This window comes from Bos indicus x Bos taurus, chromosome 29, assembly GCF_003369695.1.
Source record: "Bos indicus x Bos taurus breed Angus x Brahman F1 hybrid chromosome 29, Bos_hybrid_MaternalHap_v2.0, whole genome shotgun sequence".
NCBI classification, from domain to species: Eukaryota; Metazoa; Chordata; class Mammalia; order Artiodactyla; family Bovidae; genus Bos; species Bos indicus x Bos taurus.
Window position 1 is genome coordinate 8560441 of NC_040104.1, and position 17460 is coordinate 8577900.

At 59.2% G+C, this 17460-nt stretch overlaps 3 protein-coding genes across 8 annotated transcripts; all 3 read right to left on the bottom strand.

Moving 5' to 3' along the window:
• Positions 1-135: 135 nt before the first annotated feature.
• Positions 136-3090, bottom strand: CATSPERZ (catsper channel auxiliary subunit zeta). 3 transcript variants are annotated; one of them, XM_027532348.1, is made up of 4 exons: positions 2464-3090; positions 1385-1464; positions 1116-1182; positions 136-372 (listed from the first exon to the last, which is right to left on the bottom strand). In XM_027532348.1, exons 1-4 carry the CDS (start codon positions 3068-3070, stop codon positions 263-265), a joined length of 864 nt encoding a protein of 287 aa, XP_027388149.1. In that variant the 5' UTR covers positions 3071-3090; the 3' UTR covers positions 136-262. The 3 variants fall into 3 exon arrangements, 2 of the variants coding, with proteins under 2 accessions (XP_027388149.1, XP_027388150.1); XR_003509404.1 differs by having other exon boundaries at positions 260-372; positions 1341-1464; XM_027532349.1 differs by lacking the exon at positions 136-372 and having other exon boundaries at positions 1360-1464.
• A 394-nt stretch (positions 3091-3484) lies between these two features.
• On the bottom strand, positions 3485-11405 carry KCNK4 (potassium two pore domain channel subfamily K member 4). 3 transcript variants are annotated; one of them, XM_027532347.1, is made up of 7 exons: positions 11210-11405; positions 9512-9777; positions 6214-6337; positions 5926-6086; positions 5546-5732; positions 4908-5047; positions 3485-4212 (listed from the first exon to the last, which is right to left on the bottom strand). In XM_027532347.1, the coding sequence occupies exons 2-7, from the start codon at positions 9698-9700 to the stop codon at positions 3799-3801; spliced, it is 1215 nt and encodes a 404-aa protein (XP_027388148.1). In that variant the 5' UTR covers positions 9701-9777; positions 11210-11405; the 3' UTR covers positions 3485-3798. The 3 variants fall into 3 exon arrangements, with proteins under 3 accessions (XP_027388148.1, XP_027388146.1, XP_027388145.1); XM_027532345.1 differs by lacking the exon at positions 11210-11405 and adding an exon at positions 9987-10914; XM_027532344.1 differs by lacking the exon at positions 11210-11405 and having other exon boundaries at positions 9512-9963.
• A 1439-nt stretch (positions 11406-12844) lies between these two features.
• GPR137 (G protein-coupled receptor 137) lies at positions 12845-17404 on the bottom strand. 2 transcript variants are annotated; one of them, XM_027532761.1, is made up of 8 exons: positions 16878-17404; positions 15420-15798; positions 15287-15336; positions 14353-14578; positions 14090-14239; positions 13836-13964; positions 13610-13725; positions 12845-13313 (listed from the first exon to the last, which is right to left on the bottom strand). In XM_027532761.1, exons 2-8 carry the CDS (start codon positions 15774-15776, stop codon positions 13154-13156), a joined length of 1188 nt encoding a protein of 395 aa, XP_027388562.1. In that variant the 5' UTR covers positions 15777-15798; positions 16878-17404; the 3' UTR covers positions 12845-13153. The 2 variants fall into 2 exon arrangements, with proteins under 2 accessions (XP_027388562.1, XP_027388561.1); XM_027532760.1 differs by lacking the exon at positions 16878-17404 and having other exon boundaries at positions 15420-16803.
• Between the last annotated feature and the right edge of the window lie 56 nt (positions 17405-17460).

Sequence of the window (17460 nt, forward strand, 5' to 3'; positions counted from 1 at the left end):
GTCCTGGGAAAGCAGAGCCCGTAGGGCCCGAACGGAGAACGCTCAAGGTCACTGCGGTGACCGAGTGAAGGTCATAGGGAAAGGCGGGGCCACGTGCGTCCGCCTCTAGCGGGCAGCCACGCATTGACTCACGGACCATGTACAGATTCTTTTATTTCTCTAAGGGCTCAAATTCCACGTGGGCAGGGTCGGGCTTGGATCTGGGTACTGGACAGGGACCAGGGCTGGAGTCGGGCACTCGCTGGAGCCCGAGGCGGTCCTCTCAGACCGCCAAGACTTGCAGCCTCCTGTTCCGGCGCCTTTTGAGCCCCTCGATGTATCGCTGCAGCTGTTTGGTCAGGGAATGGTCCCGGCCGATCTCTGATTGGTAACCTGGAGGGTAGAGCTGTATTCAGGGCAGTGAGCAGGGGCATGGCCTCCCCATCAGCCAGTCTATGTTAGTTCGGGAAACTCTGGATCTTCAGGGTACTGGAACCTGGTGGTTTTGTTTCAAATGGTCAAGTCAGAGACCTGTGCTCCAAACAGATGGGAGATTCAGAGTGGGATGGGGTGCTGAGGTGGAGGATGGATGAGGAAGGCAAATTTAGAGAAGATGTTGCCGGCCTGAATTAGGGCACTGAGAGCAGGAAGCTTTGGGAACACCTCTTGGACCACCCCCTCTAAGCCATTAGCTCTTAGCCCTCCCCACCCAACCCTGACTTTCATAAAGTAAGCAGGGCAACCAAAGGAAATTTACTCCAATAATCCACTGTCCAAAGGCTCTAGGAAGGGGCCAAGGCCACACAAAGGCTGTAATTCCCAATAGGCAAGTGGAGAAATGGCCTTAGAAAAGCCACAGCAGGTTAAGAGGGGCTGCACTGAGGCTACAGCCCAGTCCTGTGACAGTCACTCCGTACTCTGTCCTTTGGGTCTCCCTGTGCCCAGTCTCCTAACTTTTTACTTTTCCTAAAGCTTCTGGAATATTTGTGGGTGGTAAGGGAATCTGACAAGGCAAACACATCCTGAAACCCCACTCCTATAGGACCAAGGCCTGCAAAATCCCCCAGGGTCTCTTGTGGAAGTTGGGGGCAAGGGTGGGGGGTGGCGTGCAGGGAGTAGGGGGTGGGGAGGCTCACTCCGGAGGGCTTCGGTGAGTATTTCCAGAGCTTCATTCTCCATCAGTTCAGTCAGGGGCAGGGGCAGCTGGAGAGGCAGCAAGAGACTCAGATGAACAAAGGACCCCAGCTCTACCCACAGCTGAAATGCCCCAACTTTGCCCTCCAGTTCCAAGACCCCCAATTGACCTGCCTGCCCCTCCACCCTACAAAGCACCCCCACCCTCCCACCCCCAACTTGCTCACCCTCCACCCCCCACTATACTCCCAGTCTCCTTGGTGCCTCCAACCCTGCTCTGCTGTTCCACCCAGTAGGCTCGATGGGGTGTGTGCCTCGAGATATTGAGCGATGACACTGAGGAAGGCTTTTCTGGGAGAAGAGAAAAGAGGGATTTGTCATTTGTAGACTGCTCGGGCTTCCCTGGAGCAGAGAAGATGTAGGGGTAGGTTGAGGGTTAGGGGGCTCCAGAGACCAGCTCCAGATACTACTTGAGTGGGAAACAGTATGGGACAGTGGTTTACAAACCTGGGCTTTGTTGTCCCACCCTCCGAGATGACAGTTCGGACTACCCCGCTTTGTGAGACTTAAGGCCAGTGACTGACTTTCTGACCCTCAATTTCTTCATCTGTACAATGGGATAATAAGACTGGCCCCCTTATAGAGGTTGTGAAATTTAAAGGCGATCATGCAAGGGAAGCTGAGTGCTTGGCACAACAGCAAGTGCTCAATAAATAGCATATTGTTGTCTGCTCCAATTCCCTGACGAAGGCCTGGAGAGCAGAGGTGGCAGGGAGAAGGGCATGCCCCAAACAGCCTGGTAAATAGTATTTACTACTGGAAGTAAAGGAAATGGCAAATTCCTGGAGAAGGAAATGGCAATCTACTCCAGTACTATTGCCTGGAAAATCCCATGGACAGAGGAGCCTGGTAGGCTACAATCCATGGGGTGGCAGAGTCCGACACGGTTGAGCGACTTCACTTTCACTTTCACTGGAAGTAAACAGTATAACAACTGTAACCAGTGACAATGAATAAAAGGTAGGCACTCCCTCAAATAGCTCAAATCCACAGAAAAGGCATTAACTCCCTCCTTTCAACTATTCGGTGATTCCATGGAAAACACTCCACGCCTTTGCGTATTTTCCTGCCCGTCTCTATGGCCCCAGGACCTTGTGCGACGCCTGCCCGGTAGGGGGCGTTCCTAGAATGTCTGGTTGCTTTAAAGCGAGAAAGGTTAGCGTGGGGCGCCCCTTCCAGGGAATCCTAGAAACTTAGGTCCTACTGTTTTCCCCCATTTTACGGCAATAGAAATTGAGGCTCTGGCCAGCCCCCCAGCTCGGGCGCCCACAGCCCGGTGAGGCCACACACCGTTGTCGGTCTTGGAATCGTCCTCCTCTAAACGGCTTCCCTGGGAGCTATCGCCGCCAAGCTCCAGCTCCTCTGGCTCTTCTGGCTTGAAGCTGTCCTTGTCCTCTCCGCCGTCGGATGCTTCCCAGCCACCCTCTGCGTCGTGGCCAGCCTTCTGGTCGTAGGACCAGAGAGTCTTACCGCTTACGCTAACGTCCTCCAGTTCCGAGTCCTCGCGGACCGTGGGCAGCTGCACATTCAGCTTCGGCTGAGACAGAGTAGCCGTGGTCCACATGTTCCGGATGTCCTGCAGGCTCGACCTGCCCGAGCCATGGTGGCTCGAAGACTTGGCCGACGCCTGTGGGCCACACACAACGAGGGAAGCCGAGGGTCGTGGGGAATCGGGAGGGGAGGGAGAGCAGGCTGGGACCAGGGATCCTGAACCCAACCAGGGCTGACACTCCCCTGCTGGGGGCGGGGGGAGATGGGGGGCGTGGGGGGTGATTGTTGGGAGCTGCCCTGAGCCAGGGCTGAATGAGAGGACAGTCAGGGGCCCAGGGTGAGCCTGCGAGCTGGCAGGGTGAGGAGGACCAGGAAGAGTTCTTACTTTTAAAGGCTTTCCCTCCATGCTTCTGCCCCAACGGACCCAGTTGCCACAGGCCTCCGGGCGAGGAGGGTGGGGGAGGGGTTTCACGCTCCTTGAACGGGGAGGGGCAGGGTCCCGTCGGAACGGCCCATGGGAGTCTCGCGCGCGGAGAGTTCAAGCTACAAGCCTCCACACTAGATGCCCTTCTGTCTCCCCATCCCTGGCCGCATAGCCGCACGGGGCATGGACTCCCCGCGCATCCTGGCTGATTCTCACTCCAGACCCTACCGGCAACTTCAGGCAGAAACACCGGTCCAAGTACCCCTGAGAGTGCGGTCCCTTGACCGACGGGAGGGGCATGGGTTCGGCCTGGGGACCCTGGCGGGAGGAGAAGGAGGGAGCGGGGCCTGACTTGCCCGGGAGGTGGCCGACGACGCAAGCACTCGCACACCCTTCTCGCGTTCCCGCAGCTCCACGCCCGCAGCCGTGCAGACTGTTTCCGTTTATTGATGCGGGCTTTGAGGCACAGTCGTGAGGTGTTGTGAGGGACAGGCCCGGCCGGGACAGCGAGACAGAAAGCCGTGGGAGTCTGGAAATGGATGAAGTGACAGGGCCAGGAGCAGGGGGTGGCAGACAAGCAGCCCATGGCCTCCTCCCCAGGTTTCGGTCCGGTCGGTCGAGAGAGGGCTCTTTGGTCAGACAAGCAGAGCATGCCGGGGTGAGAGGGCCAGAACGAAGCCCTGTGAGAGGCCGGGGCCGGTGTCCTCCCTCTACGCGGGCACGCCTTTGTCCCGGGGGCGCCCCGGGCCGCGGGGCCGCGACGGTTTCCTGGGGGGATTGAGGGGGCGGCGGCGACCCCGTGGCGCGCGGGGCAGCGCGCAGCCGCGCTCGCTCTGCGTGTCCGAGGACTCGTCGATAAAGGCCAGATTCTCGCTGGGGTAGTCCAGCGCGGAGGCCGTGGGCGGCGTGGGCGGCGTGGGCGGGGAGGGCGGGGAGGACGGCTCGGTCTTCTCCGGGGCCGCAGGGGATAGGGGCCTGCTGGCAGGCTGCGCCGTGCAAGGCGGTGGAGGCAGGGGTGGCCGCTCCTTCTCCAACGGCGGTGGTGCCGTGGGCCCAACTCGCTGGGTCACCCGCGCGGTCACCGTGCCCGTCCAGCTGGCGGCCTGCGCCGTGAGGCCACCCATCTGCGCGGGGAGGAAAGGCAGTCCTCGACCAGGGATCCTCGACCGTCTCTCCGCAACCCCGGGAGCCTGCGCCGTCACCCGTCAGGCATGGCCCCTCTTTTCCGCCTGGTCCTCCTGCCTCATGAGTGGGAAAAGCCCGGAGGAGGGAGGGCAAAGCTCATCACCAGCCACATCCTCTCCTTTCCTCCGCCTGCACTGAAATGCTCCCTTCTCCAGAAGAAAAGACCCGAGGTTTTGTATCAGCTCTCCCTTGTCCCCAGAGACCTTTGTGCCTCCACTTACTCCACGGCCAGTAGAGGGGGTTACAAAATACAACAATAAATAAAACTACAACGACAAAACGCAGCAACAAATAAAATTTTAGTATAAGTATGTCCCATGCAATATTTGAGACATACTTGTACTCAGATAATATTTGCAATTTATCCGATATTCATATCCAACTAGGATTCCTTCATCTTTATTGGCTAAATCTGGTAACCTTTAACCATGAGAGTAGAGACTGGAGTCAACTGCAAACCTGTCCGAGCCTATCCCTTTGATCTCAACCGGTGCACACCGTGGCTCCCTCAATCCCTGTCTTGGGGAGCCCACACTCTGGAAGGGAAGGCGGGGTGGTCCACCGGCTGCTGGGGAACAGCGCGTCAGCACCACAGCGCAGGCGCAGGCGCGGCGTGGAAGCAAGGGGCGCCTACCTCTGCGCGAGTGCGGCGGGACACGACTCGCAGCCAGTTCCCGATGGTGGTGAGCACTGAAGCGAAGTAGGCCAGGCCGAGCAGGATCCAGAACCACACCAGCGGCTGGTAGGCTGCAAAGTTCTGGTTGGGACTGGCCCCTGAGACACCGCCGGGGAGGGCAGAAAGAAGTTGATTGTGAGACACGCCTTGAGCCCATGAGTCTCGGGTTCACTGTCCTTCCCAACTCCTGGAGAGGATCCGCCCTCCCCAGGGCCAAGGGTCTGAGCTAGAGTGCGTGAATAGACGCAAGGAGACAGACTGGGAGTGACTTGAAGGTGTGCAAGAGAAGAGTAAATGGAGGTGCTCATGCGCAAGAATGTGAGCATGTGTGAGGGGTGCATGTGTACAAGAATGTGGCATGTGTGAAGGGGTCACTTAATATACGTGTGAGCATGCATGGGCGTGCAGGCATGCAAGACCGTAAGTAGGCAGGAGGTGTCGCAGCCCCGCCAAAACGTGAGGGTGCATTCAGTGAGCGGATGTAGGGCGTGGAGCAAGCGCGTGTGAGCTCACAAGCGCCCTGTGGAATTTCGAGAGAGAAGCCAGATGGCAGAGCCCGTGGGAAGGGAAGAGCAACCCAAGAAAGGTGGCCTCACCGGCCACATAGTCCCCGAAGCCCACCGTGGTGAGTGTCACCACCACGAAGTAGATGGCCTCCAGCTTGCTCCAGCCCTCCATGTAGCAGAACACGAACGTGGGCGTAAGGACAAAGAGCAGGCAGCCGATCAGCAGGAAGAGCACCGCGGATAGAATTCGCACCAGCCCCGGTGGCACGTGCCACTTCTGCAGGGAGGGGCCGAGGAGTCACCAAAACCTCCAGGCTCACACCCCACACCCCCTCTTCTCAGAACCACCAGTGTTAGAGGTTCGCGGGATTCAGGCGCCCCGCCCCGCTCACATGCCCCGGGCTGGGACGGACGTAGGTAAGGGTATCCCGAACCCAACGCCAGGGCGCACAGGGCTTGGAGCAGCTCACCAGGAAGATGGCTTCGATGTGACCGATGCCACGGCGCAAGGAAGAGCCTAGCCGGTCCCCGACCCCGGCCAGCAGTATCCCAAACAGCGGGATCCCCACCAGCGCATAAAAGATGCAGAAGAGGCGCCCAGCGTCTGTGCGCAGGGCTGCGTTGCCATAGCCTGGGCAGAGGGGCCGTGCAGCAGGTCTAGGGGCTACCTGGCACCCCCCTAGCTCCCCCTGCACCTTCCCCCATGAGAAAGCCCAGCCACCCCTTGCCCCCTCTCCATGCCCAATCCCTTCCCCCACCGATGGTTGTGATGATGGTGCCTGAGAAAAAGAAGGCACTGCCCAGGTCCCAGGCTGAATGGTTGCTGTTACTGGTTGAGTTGGTGTCAGGGTTCGCGCCCCCTCCCAGGGCATCAGCCACATCCTGCAGGACAAGGCGCAGAAGGAGGAACCTCAGTCCTTGCCTCCTATCCTGGCCAACCCCTGGCCTGAGTGCTTCCCTCCTTATCCCTCCCAGCTCTCCCCTGCCCTCTGGTCTTCTTGAAGGCAGTCCCTTAGGGCAGACATTGCAGATTGGGCAGCCCAATTTTGTTGTTTGACCAACACATTGTTGTAGAAACGTTTGAGTTATCAGCCCCTTAATTTCACATAACAGATTTCCAGTTTTACAGTGGTCAGGAGCACAGACTCTGGGACCAGCCTGCCTGGGTTCACATCTTGGTGCTAAGTGAAGCTGAACTGCACTTCCATTTCTGCATCTGTCAGTTGGGGATGGTGATAATAGTACCTTCCTCAAAGAGTTATTGTGAAGAGTTAAAGCATTCACAACAAAGCAAGCATTGTGTAGTTGTTAAATGATTACCCATGTAGACAGCATGCTCAATGAGTTCAGCTTTCCAGGGACCCCACCACCTCTACTTCCCCATAGGAAGCTGACTTTGAGTCAGTCTCTTGCCTTCAAAAATCTGATTAAAGTTAGGGACCCTCCCTCCAGGAAGGTTCACATACCAACAAATTTTGCATCCAGTTTGGGGAGGGTCATGGACAGACAAACCCTTCCCCACCCTGCTGAAGTCCAAACCAAACCCTGTGCTACACAGTAGATGCTCACTAAAGGTGAAAGTGAAAATCACTCAGTCTTGTCCGACTCTTTGTGACCCCATGGACTATACAGTCCATGGAATTCTCCAGGCCAGAATACTGGAGTGGATAGCCTTTTCCTTCTCCAGGGGATCTTCACAACCCAGGGATCGAACCCAGGTCTCCTGTATTGCAGGCAGATTCTTTACCAGATGAGCCACAAGGGAAGCCCAGATGCTTATTAAATATGATTACATTCATGAAATGGCCATGTGTCTGCCCATCTTGCCAGCCAGTTGGCCTCCCTCCCAAGACAGAGTCTGTGTTTTGAGAGTGCCTGCCCTAAGTGATGGAGGTCAGAGCACAGTGAGGAGAGAGCACAGGGGGCCCTTCCCCAAGCAGCACTGAGCCAGGACACACAGGCGGCAGTGTGAAGGAGGTCATAAACCACCTTCTTTCTCTCTGACTGCAGTCCTCATTAGCAAGACACATTCCAAATTAATCTTCCTAAAGTGACAGCCCCAAATCTTCCATCCCTCTCTGCTATCTGCAGAATAGAGTCTGAGTTCCCCAGCCCAGCCTGTAAGCCCCTTCTCCATGTGGTCCCAACCTCCCTTTCCCGAGTCTTCTCTCCTGGGACTTCCATTTTGGAGCCCAAGTTACAGTGACCTTATCCCCAGATTTTGAGACGATTCCATTTCCTGTAATAATCTCTTCATGAAGCCAAGAAGTGAAGTGTATGATTAAAAGTTATTTCATTTTATTTTGCAACACTTTTCCAATAAATTCACAACTTGGGAAAAAATCCTTTGTCATTCTGGGTGTTCTAATTTTTGCTTCAAATGACTAGGCATCTGCTAAATCCAAGAACTGCAAAACACTCTGAGCTTTCCAGTTTCCACGCCTTTTTCCATGCTGTTCCTCTGCCTGAGAGTCTCTTGCAACCCAATCACACATCTCTAAATTCTACCCATCTCATCTGCTTCATCAGTTACTGGCTCTTCCCAAAGACCCTGGGGCATTTCCCTCCTTGCCATCACCCTCACCCTGCACCTAGGCCAGGGCTCAGCATACAGCTGGCAGTTAACAAAGAAGGAAGTAAGGAAAACTCCCCTTCTACTAAATCCTACAGTGAACTTTCCCTGGAATCGGTGCCTTCGCCTAGATGTGACATCCTCTAGGCTACAGCCTGCATATGTCCACCCCAATATCAATTTCCCTGCTCACCCTATCCTGGACAGCATGGCACCTAGCACACAGTAGGTGCACAATTGCTGCATGACTGGCTAATTATAGAAGAGAAATAAAGCAGCTGTTGTCCGCCTTGCATGTTTCTGCCCTTCCTTTTCTTCTTTTTTCATATCCAGGAGAAAAGCTATTCCTTTGTGAAGATAAAATAGGTCAGGTTCCCTCTCTCCTCCTGCCCTGTGGTGTGGTCAGACACTCTCCTACCCAGAGTGTCAGAGAGCCTTTCTGGGCATTCTCTGGGTCAGAGACAATGTCCAGTTGCCTGTGTCCTGGCCCCACCCCACCCTCAACTCTGCTCCAGGTCCTGCCACCTTGGGAATCAGCTGGAACACTGAGTCCCCATGCTGATGCCTCCTCCTTCCATAAGAACAGGCAGGAAAGGAAAGGTGGGGGGAGGTTAGCTTTTCAATAACATAATACACATTAATGTAATCAAGTTAAATGTTAGGTGTTTTTATTTATTTTTTTTAGTATGACAGTGGCTCAGAAATCAGAGCGAGAGCAGAGGTGCTTGCCTGACAGTAGCATGAAAGGCTGCGGCCCACCCTTCCTTTAGTCACTGAACCAAAGCCCACCCCATCCCTGATTTGCACTCCCTCTAGCTTTCACTTCACAAGCATGTGTCGTGGCAGGAAGGTGTGCTCAAGCTGGCATCCATGATGGCATGGATTGGCTTAGGGGAACCTGGAACCCTCCGAAATCAAGGGTACGTATTTATATGTGCACTTTTTTGGAGGTAGGGGGTGGGGAAGTGTTCACAGTGTTCTTGGGTTTCTCTGAGGCATCTGTGACTCTAAAGAAGCACAGGAACTAGTGTAGAGATGCCAGATTTAGCAAATAAAAATACTGCATGGGACAAATTTGTGTTTTAAAAGTATTCATCCTTGAGCTGAAATTTACATTTAACTGGGTATTCCAGCCTTCATCTGGTAACCCTAAACCTGTGAGTTAGACCTGGGAAGACGTAACATATCTCATATGCTACAGCTGTTTATTCATTTCTTCCTTCACGGGTTCCTTCACGCAATCACTATCACACGCCAGGCAACCCAATGCTGGGCACAGCAAGGAAAACAAATGCAGCCCATGGCCGCCATATTGAAAACACAAGAGACCTGGATCCTGGCCTCTGCCCCGCACCCCTCCAGCTGCACCCTGCCTTCAGGGGTGTGGGTCAGGAAGCAGCACTCCAGAACAGGGCCCCAGCCGCATGCAGCTAGTATCAGGGGGTCACGGGTGACTGCTGCAGGTCTCTCCCCCACCCACGCACCTTGATGAAGAGCCCCAGGTCCTGGTCGCTCACACATGGATGGGCCCTCAGGAACTTCTCTCGCACCTCCCCCAGCTCCCTTTGGGCCTGCTGCTCATGGGGCTGCTCCAAGGCCTGGAACACCAGGGCACCGGACACCAGGTAGAGCAGGACCAGAGCCAGCAGTGCCAGTAGTGTGGTGCTGCGCATGGCGCGCCCAGGGGCCCGGCCAACTCCACTGCCCGCCTGGGGAGGCTGGGCAGGGGGTTCCTGGGGAGCTGCAGTCACTGCGGGCAGAACCAGGGATGCCGGGGTCAATCATCTGGCCTGACACCCCTACACCCTCCTTCTCCAACCCTACACACGCAAAGGTCCTGGGAGCCCCCGGCCCTACTACCTGCAGAGGGTCTCTCCTCACACCCCTCTGATCAACCCGCTCCTGGTACCAGGACACACCCAGTGCCCACCCCACCCCCACCTCAGTCCTCCCCCTTACCTCCACTGCCCGGCCCTCAGCCCCAGTCCGGGACTCCAGGGTGTGAGAAGAGGGCACAGGGAAAGGAAAGGACGGAGAGTGGAAGGTGGAAACAGAGACAGCCTGCCCAGGGAGAGGCGGGGCCAGAGAGGAGATGCTGGGGGCCTGGAGAGGGACCCCGCCTTCCAGCTGGGGGCTGAGGGGGAGCAGAGGACCACGCCGGGCAGGGACGTGGATGGCGGTCCGGCTTGTCCGCCGAGGTTGCAGCAGCATCTTCGCGGCTTCTCCCTCCCCTCCTGCCTCTCCTTGCCCGGCTTCTAGAGGCGATAGGCCGGGCTGGGAGCCCCCAGGGTCCCCAGCGCCCCGCTGGGCTTTCGAGGAACCCAGGGGCGGGTCCCAGTCGCTGCGCAGAGGCGAGGCTGGGTGGAGGGGAAGGGAGGGTACCGGGTTCCGGGAAGGAGCGGGATGGGAGCGACCAGGGCCGGACCAGCGCGGCATCCCCCAGGACAGCTGCCGGCTCCCCCGGGACAGAGCGCGGCGACGCCCACGCGCACACACGCGGGCACAAAGACCAGCGCGCCCACGCTCCGCCCTGCGGCTCCAGGCGGCCTCGCTGCCCGGGTTGCATGCACACCGTCCACCTGCACACACCCCGGACTCCGGGGCACACCGGACCTTCAGGGCCGTGCGCGCCGGGCCAAGGCCCCCAGAGGCCCACACACATGTGTGCACAGACTCACTTCCACGCACACCCAGATCGCGGGGCCACCGCGCAGCGCCCGCCGCCCAGACACCGCACACCCGCCACTCGCTCCCACCACCTCCCCGCGTCTTCACGCCGACGCCTCGGAGCGTGACGGGCGGCGGGCGGGACGCACGGCCGCAGGACTCCCGGAGGTGGGCCCCCTCCCAGCCGGTCTCCCCCTGCGCGACCCAGCCCGGGAGCCCGGCCTGCGGCCCCCGCCGTCCCGCACGCCCTCCCCGCGCCCGCGCGCCCGCCCGCTCCGCCCCGCACTCACTGTTGGCCCCGCTGCGGCTGCGGCTGCGGCCCGGGCTCCCGTGCGGCCTCGCCGGTGCCGGCGGGGCCGCGGAGGCGGCGGCAGGGGCGGAGCGGGCGGGCGCTGGTGCTGAGACCCCCCTCCTGCCGCCAGAAGCCCCCCTCCTCCCGTGTTTAACCCCTCCAGCACCGCTCTTCCCTCGGTGCCTCGCCCTCGCCTCCGGCTCGGCTCTCCGCAGCCCCTTACCTGAGGTTGCCCAGCCCCCCAAACCCAGCCCGTCCCGGGAGGTGAGTGGCACAGGAGCCCGAGAGGGGTCGCCGCTGGGTCAGGCGTGGAATCTCAGACTGGGGCCCTGGTACTGCCCTGTGGGCTAGCCAGTGTGGCCAGCGGCACGGCCCCAACTTGGACATCAGCCGGCTCAGTTCTCCGGGCCGGCGCCACGCTAATTTCCCAGCATCTTCCAGGCCCACTACCAGATCAGAAGGGCCCTCAACTCCCCTCCCCAAGGGACAGTCCGGCCCTTGGGGTCTGCACTCCTGAGGGAGAGACCCCAGGGGACAAAGGGGTGGGGGATCCACGGAGGAAACCTGGAATTGGCCGAGGTAGGGTTAGGACCAAGCTCTGAGAAATCAAGCTGGGCACCGCCTGCCTCTACTCCTGTATACCCATCCCTCACTCCTTAGTTCCATGTCCATCCCAGCCTGGAAGGGGTAGCGGCACTCCCTCTCCCACTGTCTGAACAGCAGGGCTCTGAACTTATCTCCCCTCTTCTCTTGCTTGCTTCTTAGCAACTCTCATCTTGCCAAAGACCCTTCCCTCCTCTGGGGTCCTCAGCCTTCACTTGGGTGGTTTTAACTATGGGCTCTAGGGCTGACCACCCCATAACAGTAGGGGGCCTAGACTGGTGACCAGACTCTCCAGGCCTCCCAGTCCCCACTTACAGAAAAGGGATGACTAATTATCACCTCAGGATGCTGTGCTGAGCATTAATGAGATCGGTATTTGTAAATGCTCGAAACACAGCCTGGCACTCACAATTGAGTGCCCTACAAATGTCAGCAATTTCCCTTTCAACTGAAAGTGATTGTTCAGCTTTGAGCTGCTTCTCTTGAGTCTCAGAGGCCCATCTCTGGAGGTACTGAGGCTTGGGGCTCAGGACAGTCCCAGGTGAAGGGTTTCAAGGCAGGCTCAGTGCTAGGCCCCAGGAGCTCCAACGAGCTGGACCAAATGGCCAGATACAGGGGCGAGATAAATGACTCTCTGATAAATGACTCCCAGCCATGGGACAGAGGATATATCTGTAAGGCCTGTGATTACAGAGGGCAGCAACTGCACTATCAGGGACAGTCAGGGAAGGGGCTCCCCAGGCAGACTCTGTGGGGGCAGCCTGGCCAAATTGGCACAGGCTAGGGCGATGGGGGCTGCTTTTCCTCCACCAGTCCTGGACTAACTCATGGACCTGAAGGCCAGGTTGGGCATAATGACAGGGAAACAGGGTCCCTAGAAATCCCGATCCACTGAGGGTAAGAGGCATGGCAGCCATGCAGTCACAGTGCCAAGGGACCTGGGGTGGGGTGGGGAGGGACATAGTTCCCTGACCTGGAAATGGCAGGGTTCATAGAGGTGACATTTGAAGCAGTTCCCGAAGAAAGAGTAGAAATTGTTCAAGCAGGGAAGGGACTGGAGTTGGGGCTGGATTCTTCTGGTCTCTTTTTTTTCTTTGGACTCCAGGTTTGTCCCTCTCCTTACTCACCAGCCTTGGGGGAGGTAAATGGCCCCAGCCCAGCCCAGTAGCCCCCTTCGAGGGCCAGTGTCCAATCAGCCTTAGACCGAACAGATGATGGTGTGAGAAACACAAGCAGACAACTGATGGACAGCAAATGGACTTGGGGCACAGACACTGTTTATTGAGTGGCAGACGCAGGAGAGGTAGCTGGCTCCGGAGTGGAAGCGGAGGCGGTGGGGTGGGTCATGCCAGGGCGCCGTGAGCATCTGGCAGCCAGGGCCATGCCCCCCCATCCTAGGGGACAGCACAAGCTCACTGCATCAGGAGTAGCAAGGAGCCGGCCTGGGGAAGAGGCAGCCACAGCCCCCGGGGATCCTGGGCAAGAAGCAGCAGACGAACTTGGCACAAGGGTCTGGGGTGGGAGGGGCTGGGGTCTGGGTGTTCTGCGGGGAGATGAAGGGGGATCACGTCTGTGGGGTGGAGTAGAGACTGTGGTGGTGGCCGCCTGGTCCCAGAACCTGGGAGAAGAGCAGGGGCGTGGTCCGAGTCTGGCTGCCTCCACACCAGCCTGGTTCCCGCCCGATGGTGCCATACCAGCTGCTGGAGCCTAGGCTGCCTGACATGCTGCAGGCAGAAACAGGGTCAGTCCCCCAGCAGTCACTAGGACCACAGTCACCAGAGTTGGGGGAGGAGAGAGACTGACCGAGAACAGAGCTCAGTGACCCAGACTTCTCTGACTATGGCAAACTGCATCTTGGGGGGTGAGGTAGGGACTTTAGCAAGAGCAAACCAGAGGGGACTTCACCTAGTATAGACCATGGCATGGGCAGAGGTGGGTGGCAAGACCTGCTCTAGGACCCCATGGCTTGGTGGAGCAACCTGAGAGCCCAGGGGTCCTCGGGTGGGGCCGGGACTCCTACCTGGTGCTCTCACCCCGGCTATGCTCCCAAGAGCAGCCCTCATCCTCGCAGTGTGCCCGGTCGAAGAAGTAGGAACGGGAGCCAAAGACCTGCCCGTTGAGGATGCGGCTGGTGCTCTAGGGAAGGGAGCCACCATTGATGCTTCCTTCTGCCCCCCACTGGCCTCCCACACCCCCAGAACCCAGCCCAGGGACCGCCAGTGCCGCCCCTCTCCACTGGCCCTCACCAGGTCCTGCGGGGGCCGATGTACCCGGAAGAAGCCCACCAGCAGGGTGGTGGGCAGCAGCTCCCACACAAAGAGGATGAGGCCAAACACCAGGTAGCCTTTGTTCCCCAGGTCGTTCACCAGGTCCGCCTGTGGGGAGGCAGGGGCTGTGCCGATCTGCAGTCATGCCAATGCGGCCCCCAGACCGGACCCAGGCCAGCTGGGGGCCAGGAGCCACAGCTACTGGGGAGGCGGCAGATGTGTCGAATGCCCACCTGATCAGAGACGTTGTACCAGTCGTAATCGAAGGCGTCCAGCCGGCTCCGGGGGGCCAAGGCCAGGGCTGCCAGGTTGTAGCAGGCCCGGCTGGCATAGAGCAGGACCATGGCGCCACCCATTGCAGCTGCCTGGCACACACTGGTCCCCTGGCAAAGATGACAACAGGGGACCCTTAGGGAGGGGAGGTTTCAGCTTTCTCTCTACTCTGAAGACCCCAAACGCCCCAAAGACACCCAGGCATCAGCGCTTGTGGCCCTACCTTGGCCTCCAGGTAGATGCTGGTGGAGGGGGCCCGCCGGGCCACAAGGCAGAGGCAGGCGGCAAGAGAGAGTGCGCAGATAACAAACAGGGAGTCGCTCACCAGGACACGCACCAGCAGGAGGGCCCAGGGCTGTGCCCGGCGCCGGCGGGACAGCATGGCGCACAGCACATTCACCAGCAGAAAGAGCAGCGAGGCCCCCACGAAGGCCCCTCGGACAGCCAGCCTGCGGCCCACAGCACAGTCAGCCCCAGGCGACCACCCTTGCCACTCCCCAACCACCCAACCCTTCCCAGGAGACCCGGGTGTCAGTCAGAACCTCAGGCCACGCAGTCTGAACCCCACTCCTCCAGTTTTGCGGATGAGGAAACTGAGGCTAAAGAGGTCAGAATATGACTGACAGCTGTGGTACAGCAGAAAGAGCACTGGATTGGGAGTCAGAAATCTGAGTTTAAGCCCTGGCTCTACCTCCTGCCAGGTGTGCGACCTTGAACATGTTGCTTGGCCTTGCTGGGCCTCAGTGTCTTCATCTCTCAAATGGGGATACATCAGCTTCGAAGGTAAGTTGTAAATATTAAAGATGTCTGTGAAAGCTCTTAATAAACTGTGAGATGTTGTATAAAGGACAGGAGTTACCACTGCCCAAGGTCACCCAGAAGTGCCCTTTGGAGCTTCCGAGGGCCGGAGCCTCCAGCTCTTCCTCCATCATGGATGACATTGGCACCCTCTCCCTTCACCATATTTCACTGGTTTTTATTACAGTTGAGCTTCACATATGTAGCACCTCTGCAGACCATCTGCACCAGGTGCCTAATGTTCCCGAGCCTTCCCCAAGCATCCTGGGCTGTACTCCCCTCAGCCCTACCAGGGGGAAGGAATGGACACTGGGCTTCTCCCTGCCCCTGACCTGGGGACTGAACCCACCAGTACTTACAAGCCTCGGCTCATCTCTGGCCGACGCTTTGCCTTGGCTTTGAACACCACCTGGGGGCAGAGAGGCCCATTATTCTTTGGGGCCCTGGGGCTTGCTACCCCACAGGCCTACCCCCACCCATCACCATGGTTACCTGAGCAAAGTAGAGGTTCATGAGCGTCAGTGTGAAGAACTGCAGGCAGACAGGACAGCAGTAGAGAAGCCAAAAGGGCAGGGGCCCCAGGTGGTTGGCTCGGGGTGTGTCTCGAAAGTAGAAAGAGAACAGGGTGGTACGCAGGGCAGCCCAGAGCAGACAGAGCGCCAGGAACACCGTCTGATAGCTGAGACGCTTGTGCCCATACAGGAGTACCAGCCAGAGCTGGGCATAGACCGAGAAGAAGAGCAGGGCGTACAGGGTGGTGTAGGCCGCAGTCAGCCCCAGGGTCACGGCGGGCGGCAGCGCAGGTACCAGCCCAGCAGCAGGCACCAAGCCAGACAGGTTACTCTCCATGTCAGGGAGGGAGGCCTGAACCCTGAAGACAGAGATGGAGGGGCCGGCAGGGGGCCAGGGAAATAAATACGGAGGGGTGGGAGTTGTAGGGTGCTCAGGCGGAAAGCAGTGGTGGTTGGCCGGGCCCTCCCGCCCTCGACAGAGGGCCCCTTGCCTTCGCGGGGCACAGGCAACCTGGGTCCCTCACTACGGGGTGTGGAAGGACAGCCCTTCCTCTCCAGGGCAGAGTGGGGAGTACTCCTCTCCAGGCCAGGCTCAAAGCCGGGGATGGGGGGAAGGGGGTGCAGAAGCCGAAGGAAAGGGGGTCCCTGGCCTCGGTCGCTGGAGTCGTCCCGGCAGGAGGGGGAGAGCCGGCCAACGCCAGTCTGTTCAGAGCAGCGGCCGCTGCTGGGGACGCTCAACGTCTGGCTCTCCCCCTCCCCAAACTGGAGGGCTCTCTCCCCTCCAACAATCCGGATGGGGAGGGCCTCTGCCTTCCGTCCTCAGGATTCCGGACGCTGGCCCACCCCACCCCCCACTGCGTCCACTCTCCAGCCGCGGGGGGGCGGGAGGAGGCCGACGCCCGGTCCTCAGGCCGCGGCTGCGGGAGCCGGCTCCGGTCGCTGGGACCCGGGGCTCCAGCTCCCTGGCTCCCGCTGCTCCGCCCCCTCCTGCGCCTGCGCGGCCGCCGTTCGCTACGCAAATTGCTCAGGGTCTGGTCCTGGCTACGCAGGCCCGCGCCGCACCCGGCGCGGAGCTGTTCGAGAATTGGCGCAACTTGAGCCACCGCCGGGCGCCAGGGGTTACTAGAGGCGGCGAGCGGCCTTGACGTTCCGGCTGAGCCGCATCCGGCCTGCGCCCGGGTGGGCATTGCCTGGAGCTACCGGCCCTCGCTTCCATAGAAAGCTGGCGATTCCCATGCTTCTCTTCCCCATCCCCAAATCAAGATTGTGCCGCCCGATCCGGGGCGGTAACGACTTCCCTTCACTCGGCCTCGAGGGAAACTTCCGCCCTCAGCCAAGATGGCCTCCGGGCCCCGCCCCCGGGCCTTAATCCGCGGGACCCCCGCGTCCCGCGCGAGCCCGCCCGCCCATTCCCTAGGGGGCGGCGTTTCCCGCTCACCTGGCCTGCCGTCTGCCAGGCGCGAGGCCTCCGCAAGTCCTATTGTCACTCTCCTAGGGGCCCCTTTCCCTTCTGCGCCGGGACAGTCATCCTGCCCCGGGTGGAGGCTCCCTCGCTTATCTCTAGTGCCCCCGAGTTGGCGCGAGGAGTGGCGCCCCTGACGCGGGCGGTGCGAGGTTTCCACCGCGAGGAGAAGGGAGGGGCGCTTCCCGAGCCGGTCACCCGGTTCGGATGGAGCAGTGACAACAGCAACAACAGTTGCCTCCGACGGCTGAGCTTCGATTACTGCTTTGCAAAGTGCTTTCACCCACAGTAATCACCGCCCAGTTTACAAGGATCACTGACTCCTGAAAGAGGTGTCATTATCTCCATTTTACAGGAGTGGGAATTAAGTCCCAGAGGGGCTGAAGGACTTGTCAGCAGGAGCTGGCTTCCAAATGGGGACCCCGGAGAATCCCTCAGCGGCTCCAACAACGCCCAAGGCATAAGGAAGTCGAGAGCTGAGCATCCGGAGACGTAGAAGAGAATCAGGAGGAAGGCAGTGGGCGGGGCCCCAAGGAGTGGGGCCCGCCTGCTGGCCAGC